Genomic DNA, 8,510 nt, shown 5'->3' with positions numbered 1-8,510 from the left:
AGGAATCGGTTTGTGTCAGCGACTTCCTGCTCTGAACGAGCAGAGTGGGGCGCCTCAGACATCAGGTACCTGTCCAGAGAGGCAGGACCTCCCCTTTAAACCCAAACCATCCCTTTACAGTGAGCGGTACAGTAATCCCTCGCTTATTAGCGCTTCAAGATGTGCGGCTTCACTAGATTGTGTATTTTTAGTTGGTAGTCACGTGACACCGTACTCGGAGGTTGCTGGCTTTTAAACACAGTGAACTCACATCGAAGAAGGCTTTCTCCTCTATATTTTTGGGCGCTCCCATGGTGGGCGTTCCTGGAATGACGGACTCCACGTCGGCCAGCTCGATCACTCCTTTACACTCTTTGTCCTGTCGGCTCTCGTAATACCTCAGCTGGGCAGCGAGGGGTTAACAGAGTTATAAACTGTGTGTTTAGGCTCTAATCAAGTTATTTGGGGTGTTTTCTTCCTCACCTGATGTTTGGTCTTGTCCAGCACAAACCACCGTGGTTTCCATGGTTTCAACAACGCCCCTTTCTTGAACAGGATGCCTTCAAAACTCCTGCGGGACAAATCAGAACCAAAAATTACTCGGCGCCCTCTGCTGGTTGGAGGCTGCACCGACAATGACGCGTGACACTCCGGTGTTTCCCAGACTGCCTCTGGGCGGCGCTGCGGACCTGTTCTCGCTCTCCGTGCTCTGGAACTGGCTGTACAGCGTGCTACTGATGGTCCGCCCGGCGACGGGCGTGGACGTGGCACTGGCCTCGCACTCCAGCGCCAAGTTGATGGAGGAGCCCACGCCGCTCTCCTGCAGGTAGACGCCCTGAGAGCGGCGCTGGTGGCTCAGGTTGGACGACATCAGCAGGGAGCTGGAGAACGACGGCTGGGGAGGGAAGGACAAAAAAAACAAAAACGTCCAAATGACGACGCGACAAAACCTATAAACGACAAATATTCGCCGAGTCCACTCCCACCTTGCTCTCCAGCTTGACCTCTGACCTCTGTGCCGTCTTGATTTTATCCCACGTCTCCCTCCACCTCTCCGACGTCTGTCCGAGCTCCGCCTCCAGGCTCTGCAGGTCGTGCAGCAGCTTGGTGATGGCGTCCGGCGCCGCCTTGCTCAGGCTGTCGTAACACGGCCACACCACGCGCCGCCGCGACTTGGGGCCGCCGCCCGAGTCGGGCTTGTCGGCGGTCTCCTCCGCCACGCGCTCCTGCCGGCCCCTGAGCTCCCAGTCGTAGGAGGGGCCCTCGGAGAGGGTCTCCTCCATGTAGAAGTCCCACACCTTCAGGTTGGAGATGAAGGCGTACGGCCGCAGCACCTGGACACACCACCGCTGCGTTTCAACGCGTCCGTGACGGGCAATTAAAAAAGAAAAGAAAAAGCCGATCGGTGCGGCGGGGGCCTCACCTCGTCGTCCTCGGGGGAGAACATGTAGTTGTAGAAGGCGGGGGTTTTCTTACTGAGCCTGTCGATGTAGTCCCACACAGACTTACACACCTGGGGGCTTTTCCTCTCGCCTTTCTCCTCATACAGCACTCCTGCACACATGATGGCTCGTCAGAAACAGACACAGACACACACACACACACACACACACACACACACACACACACACACACACACACACACACACACACACACACACGTGTCTTTACCCAGCTCGATGCGCTCGTAGTCCGAGTCCAGCAGGAAGGTGCGGAAGCGGTTGGACATGTAGTGGTAGGCCAGGAACTTCAGGTAGTACTGACTGAACTCGAACTCCATGGGGAACTGGAGGTGGATCTGAGGGGGGGGGGGGCACGGGCGCACACACACAGACACACACAAACACACACACACACATGATGAACAACATGGTGAACGACACGTTTCCTGCTATTGACGACATTCTGCTAGCATCCTGCCACAAGGGGGCGATCCAGACGTGTGGAGAGCTTCGTCTTTATATAACCGTCTGTGTGACTTCAGAGGACCCCCCCCCCCTGAAGCTAAATGGGGGGGCATTTAGCTTCATTTGGAAGCTAAATGAAAACACTTCCTGTCTGTGATCGTACGGCAGAACGCCACTGACCAGCAAAACAGGACATAGAGATAAACATACGCCGCACTGCGTTTGTTTACGTCCACAGGAAGAGGAAGAGGAAGGACTGAAGCGTCAGTGCGGCCCCCACCTGGTGGACACAGTCCAGGAACTGCAGGAAGACGGGGGTGAAGCCGCTGCTCTGGCTCCCCAGTGTCTGCGCCCCCCGGTGGCTGAAGCGGTGGCCGAACGATAACCACTCCTTCTCCACCAGCAGCCGGAAGCCGTCGAACGTTCGGTAGTACGGGTCTGACAGCAGCTGCACCAGAGACACCACCTGCACACACACACACACACACACACACACACACACACACACACACACACACACACACACAGTGTCACACCGAGCTTCGTTGGGAGCAGCTCCGTCTTTAACATTCCGACGTGTCCCACCTGAGTGGTGACGTCCCAGCCGTCCTCCAGGCTGACCATGACGGACGACCCCGTGTCCAGAAGCTCCACCACCAGGACGGAGACCTGCAGCACACGGTGGAGCTGCACACACACACACACACACACACACACACACACACACACACACACACACGCTGTAAGTCACAAACACTCAGAGCCAGGAGACTGTAAACACACGACGCCCCAGAACCCACCAGAGCCATCCACTCAGAGTCCTCCAGGCAGCGCTGGAAGCTCATGCTGGGGTCAGAGGTCACGGAGCTCGGCACGCAGGCCTTCGTCAGCTTCTTGAAGCTGTTCTTCACCTGCCGCACGTCGCACACCTCGATGGGGACCACCTCCCACTGCTGGAACGAGTCCTGCTTCCCCCCCTGGACACAGACAGCGTTAGGTCCCGCCTCTTCTTCTTCGCCGTTAACCCTTCGGTTGCCGTGTGGCTGCGTACCTTGAGCTGGGCCTTGTCTCCGATGATGTACAGGTAGGCTTTGTGCTGGCGGAGAAACAGCGCCTCGGTCGGACCGCCGTTGGGCTGCGGAGACTCTTTCCCCGCCAGGCGCGTCCCGACTTCTGGATTGTAGGCACTCGGACGGCCGCCGCCGCGGATGCTGCCCCACTTCCCTACGGGACACAGGAAGTAAGGCGCTCAAGAGGACGCAGGAAACGCCGGCGTGGATCCCCTCGTCCCGTTAAACAGTCCCGACGGGCTGTTTAACCGCGGCGACTAGCAGCCATGCTTGGCTACGAGGCAGAAAGGACTAGCCGCTCCAGTTTGGTACGTTCTGACGACTCGGTGCCGACTCAGAGCGTCGCCAGAGAGAAGAAGAATCAAACAGCATGCACACACACACACACACACACACACACACACACACCGCAGGAAGACCATTAGTCCACTAATGACACAACGCTACCACGAACCATGGCAAACACAAGGACGCTACTCTGGACGACATCTGATTGGTTAGAAAGGAGTGCAGGGAGGAAGGAGGGGTGGAGGGGGCGGGGCCTACTGTACCTCTGGGAGGATTCCTGGCCTTGCCAGACGCTTTGGATTGAGAGAGGGAGATGACTTTCGCCCTTTGACCCAGAGCTGAGGTCAAATGAGAGACGGCCAGTTAAAACACAACAGCACACACTGGATGGAGGATGGTTTCAACAAACACACACACACACACACACACACACACACACGCACACACACACTAGCGAGTCTCACCTCCTCTGCTGAAGGTTCCAGGAACGTCGTCCTTGGCGCCCATCACCTGCTTCATCAGAGCGCCGATCTTGGGCTGCCGGAGTTTATCTGAGGAGTCTGATGTCAGACGGGCGAGTCAGCGCAGCGCTAATGAGGCGTGTGTGTGTGTGTGTGTGTGTGTGTGTGTGTGGGCTGATCCACACACCTGAGATGCTCATGTGTGTGGAGGTGAAGCCGCTGAGCGTGTTCCTGCCGCTCCTCTCGCTGTAGGAGGGCATGGAGCTGATGATGGCCTGCAGGTACTTCTCCTGCTCCAGGCTGGTGGAGTCGGCCTGGGAGGGGACTGCAGAGAGGACGCCGTCAGCGCACCTCGGCTAACGTTTCAGCAGCGCTAGGCTAGCGTAGCGACCGAACGGCGTTTTCCTTACCTGTAGCAGGCGCGTTTGGGGACTTGAAGAAACCCACCACCCCCTTGGCGTGGAGGCCGGCGGAGCGCAGCAGCACGGCTTTGGTCCGCGAGTTCCTCCAGCAGACCACAGGGAAGCGGTTCTGGCGGTAGCAGCGGCAGATCCTCTGGATAGTCGTGTCCGGGATGCTCTGAGGCACGATCAGCAGGCCGGGGTAGCTGGGACACACACACACACACACACACACGGCGTTAAACACACACTTCCCACACACGTGTCGATGTGGCGAGCGTCGCCTCACCTCCTGCACACGGTGTACATGCGGTTGACGGTCGAAATCCTGAACGGCTCGTTCTTGGAGCGCGTCAGGCTGTTACTGAGCGTGCCCAGACCGAGGCGCTGGTAGTCGCGACAACAGGCGCGCTCCACGACGTTGCTCATGGTCTGTCTGTCCGACGAGCGGATGGTGGAGGAAAGGGTGAGGGAGCTCTGCTCCACCTCCTCCGAAACTGTGGAGGAGAGAAAAAACAAGGAACTCCAGAATGAGAAAAGACGCAGAAGAAAGGACCGCCTCCCCCGCGTACGATGGACCAATACAAGGTCCTTTTTTAAAATGTACAGTATTTTCCGCACAATAAGGCGCACTGTTGGTTTTTGAGAAAATTAAAGGCATTTAGGTTCGCTTTATAGTGCGGAAAATACTGAATTTATGTGTTCATTTCTGTTTTATTTCTCTCTCTCCAGATGACCGCCCACTTTAAGTCTTGGGTTCTGCTCAGGGTTTCTTCCTGTTAAAGGGAGGTTTTCTTTTTTCCTTCCTTCGTGCTCGCGTGAGACAACTTTTCTATCTTGAGACAATGTTTTTGTTCCTTGTGCAAATAAAAAAAATAAAAGCCACAATTTAAAAAAAACCCCATTTGAACTGAATCACCTGAGATTTCGTCCTCGTCCAGTTCGGACTGGAAGCTGCTCCGATTGTCCCAGGTGGGGGGGGCGTACTTCTTCCTGGTCACATACTGCCGGCCAATAGTCTTCTTGGCGGTCTTCACCAGGTTTTTGGAAAGCGTCCTGACAAAGACAAAAGGGGGGTTGGGGAGGGGCGGGGGGCAGTTTTACAATGCGTCACTGTGCAGATTCCACAGCTCACCCCATTCGGTCACATGGTATCCCTTTAGCACACAAACACGCATTTAGATTGGACGCTGCGTAAGACTCCAGCTCACAATGAGCCGATTTAACTCGGCGAACATCTCGGTGAATAATTGACAGCCGTGCAGCGAGGTTAGCACGCCGCGCCGCAACGGTCGGACTTCATGCGTCTGAATGGAGCGTTTTTAGCACAAACGCAGCAAAGGAAACGGGAACTACAGCCAATAAAACGGCCGCCACGTTTTCCACTGATGAATTATTCAAAGACTTCGCTCATGTTCCTTTCACTCCCCACAAAAGAGTCGAGTCAGTGTGTGGTCGGAGGGTAAGATGCTACGACTCTGAATAAGCTGAAGTATTTTCAAAATCGTTTATCAGAAAAACCAAAGTCAGGCTGCTGAACGTTTGTAACAAAAAAGAATTCCTCCTGTGCTCACTTTGACTCAGACTAGGTTTGAATCCCAGAAAGGATCATGACAGACTAACACTGACGTGTTCACACACCAACACAGACTTTAGTTGTGTGTTTGTGTGTTTGTGTTGGGTTCTCCAACAATCATCTAAGAATAGAGTCGTAGACGCACAATTATGGAAACCCAACATTTTGTACTAAAACTGGCCCAAACAGAGTTCAACAACTCACAGCAGACTGGTTCAGTGTTATTTAAACTTGGGTGGGGGGGGGGTCCTTATTGGGGACGTAGACCCACAACAGAGGGGCGTGGTCAACCAGGGAAATAGTATGAAGTAAACCAAAAGGAGCTGCTGTGATGCTCATCAGCTTGACCTCGCTACTTCGGGGTGCGCCCCCAAAATGAGCAGCTTGTAAGGTGGGACGGCGCCTAGCTCAAGGGCACCTCGGCAGTGGCTGGGGAGGTGAGCTGACATTACAGATGTGAATGCAACACAATGATCTAACAGGAATCTCCTTCCCTCGCGTGTCGGCGGATGGATACATCAGTGAGACCGGATCTCGTTCTGGTCGGTGGAGTAAAGAGGTAGCTGGTGTGTTCTCGTGACTTTTGCTTTTCTTTCCATTCTTTATCATTGTTCATGTAACTTATATATAATTAATTATACAGAGATACAGTCTATTGGTTGATCGAAATACGTTTTTCTTATAATTTTGGGGTGTTTGGGGCTTTTTTTACGAGGCTGGAAAATGATTTTAGTTATTTTATGAACAGATTCCACTCGTACCTCGAGGTACTGCAGGACATGAAGAACTCTAAATGGGGTAAATATGCTGATGGCGGTGCCACCTTCTCCTGCATGAGACCTTTTCCTTCTTCTCAGACCTTTCCTTACTTGAGTGACTGGTTCTTGTCCTTGGTCTTGTGCTCCACCACCATCTTTCCACTCTGTCCCACGGTGAAAGCGAAGGTTCCCTGGACGTGCTGAGGATAGCGCAGCTTGTGCATGTGCTTCCTGAAAACCTCCGCCAGGTCCGACGCCACCTCTTCATCGAACGCAATCTTCATGAGCTGCAGTCAGGAGGAAGGAGAACAGTGAGACGAGTACAGAGAGCAGAGGAAATGTTGGCGCTGGGCGGTGGGGGGTACCTGGAAGGTGCAGGAGCGGAGCTGCAGCCCCTCCTGGACGTACTGGTCCATGGGGATGCTGACGGAGATCCTCTTCTCTTTCGTTAGAGACGCGATGGGGAACGATCGCGTCACCACCTGCTCGCCCACTGCAGGAGGAAGACACGCAGACAAAGATCAGGGTTTAGGAAAACCCACAGGGATGCGAGGAGAAGCTCGGATCCTTCTGGCGTTGTGCGTCGTGTCTCACCCAGCGGGTCACTGGGCGTTCCCTTGAAGATGAGCCGGTACGTGGTGAGGAAGATGGCGCCCTCGGCGGGGAGCAGAGGCGGACCTCCCATCAGCCCCGTCGCCTCCTCGCGGCCGTCGGGGACCAGATGGACCCGCATGGCGTCCATCACCAGCTCCTCGCCGGGCAGCAGCGTGGGCCTCAGCAGCTTGGGCTGCACGCGGACAGAAAGAGAAGACGATGGAGGAAGATTAATGAAGAACAGACGACCCGAGTGGAGCTCATGTTCAACTGTCAACAGAAGGCAAGAGTCCCCCCAACATTTATTTATTTACACGCTGACATCTGACTTTCACTGCGTTTTATTCTGATTTCATAAATATGGCACTAGTGTCAATATTTTTCATCATTTTATTCTCTATTCCAGAAAGGAATCGGTAAATTTTCTCAAAATAACCTCATTATCTTACTTTATACAGCTTATTCTCAGGTATTAAAGTGGAATTTTTACAGATGGGGGGGGGGGGCGACCTTAAATCATGTTGGAGATGATACTGGTTACTGCTGCTCATCTGTGAAATGGGGACACGCTGCTGTTGAGATAACATGAGCAAATAAAAAAAAATCAAATAAAAATCAAATCACTCTTCAGGTTCATGCTTCCACAACATGCTGAGGTTTGTGTGAGAAGGCCGGACCCACACGTTGGAAATGATTCTTTGTACAACAGATCAGTTGTTGGGGAGCTGACAGGAGTTATATCACAAAGAAAAAGAATGAATGAATAATTTAGAAGTTTGCTACACGTTTCTGGACGGGCGTGATTCATTTAATCCGTCCTGGGACAGCAGGTCTGTGGGCCACTGAGCTGAAACATGACTCCTTTTGTCCCCTGACATCACTTCCTGTCCCTTCAGTGGGGGTCTGGAGAGCTTCCTATGCAACTCGACCTCTGCTAGGAAGTGAAAAATGACAACTATCACCAATCTGTTGCACAACACTTCATGCACACACGCCTGCGATCCAGATGTGGACACGCAAGTGGGGAAAAGGGCCGGGTTTCCTCTGTGGGAAGTGAACACGATTGTTTCTGACGCTTCAGCTCAGCCCCCCCCCCCCATTCTCACACCCACAAGGACATCGACTTTACATGCCGGAAAAAACGCTGATGGCGCGTTGTGAGAGCGGAGGAGACGGAGACAGCGGGACGCTCCGCTCTCACGTCTTTAGTGAAAATGACAAAAAAAATGCGTCACTTCAAGCTCACAGAACTGACAGCACCCTTCAACAATGAAGGCACTCGGCTTGGCGGGGCTGGGGGGGGGGGCCTCGCAGACTGAACGGCACAACGAGGGGGAGAGCAATCACCCCAGCATGCACTGCTCAGGCGTGCTTGTGAGTCACACGGTTCTGTCTCTGGCGGACAGACGTACCTGCCGTGACACTGTGAGGCTGAGCTGTAGGGATTGGTGGTGGAGAGGGGGGTGGGCGGGAGCG

General features: G+C 54.0%; 1 protein-coding gene across 5 annotated transcripts in view; it reads right to left on the bottom strand.

Annotated features, from left to right (window-relative positions):
- Positions 1–8,510, bottom strand: part of sbf1 (SET binding factor 1) — a 43,828-nt gene that overhangs the window by 2,275 nt on the left and 33,043 nt on the right. For 4 of the 5 annotated variants that reach the window (XM_068307167.1, XM_068307168.1, XM_068307170.1 and 1 more), the window contains 19 exons: positions 7,035–7,227; positions 6,806–6,933; positions 6,552–6,727; positions 5,026–5,162; positions 4,396–4,603; positions 4,116–4,312; positions 3,893–4,030; positions 3,709–3,804; positions 3,508–3,582; positions 2,938–3,110; positions 2,687–2,863; positions 2,472–2,573; positions 2,167–2,352; positions 1,651–1,777; positions 1,403–1,533; positions 966–1,313; positions 669–874; positions 463–550; positions 251–382 (listed from right to left, as the gene is read on the bottom strand). In XM_068307167.1, coding sequence (XP_068163268.1) covers positions 251–382; positions 463–550; positions 669–874; positions 966–1,313; positions 1,403–1,533; positions 1,651–1,777; positions 2,167–2,352; positions 2,472–2,573; positions 2,687–2,863; positions 2,938–3,110; positions 3,508–3,582; positions 3,709–3,804; positions 3,893–4,030; positions 4,116–4,312; positions 4,396–4,603; positions 5,026–5,162; positions 6,552–6,727; positions 6,806–6,933; positions 7,035–7,227 — 3,018 coding nt within the window. The remainder of the gene's footprint in view (positions 1–250; positions 383–462; positions 551–668; positions 875–965; positions 1,314–1,402; positions 1,534–1,650; positions 1,778–2,166; positions 2,353–2,471; positions 2,574–2,686; positions 2,864–2,937; positions 3,111–3,507; positions 3,583–3,708; positions 3,805–3,892; positions 4,031–4,115; positions 4,313–4,395; positions 4,604–5,025; positions 5,163–6,551; positions 6,728–6,805; positions 6,934–7,034; positions 7,228–8,510) is intronic. The other variant, XM_068307169.1, reaches the window with a different exon arrangement.

The sequence above is a fragment of the Antennarius striatus genome, chromosome 22 (assembly GCF_040054535.1).
Source record: "Antennarius striatus isolate MH-2024 chromosome 22, ASM4005453v1, whole genome shotgun sequence".
Classification (NCBI taxonomy): Eukaryota; Metazoa; Chordata; class Actinopteri; order Lophiiformes; family Antennariidae; genus Antennarius; species Antennarius striatus.
Note: the sequence above shows the minus strand (reverse complement) of the source record. Positions and strands in the feature narration are given on the sequence as shown.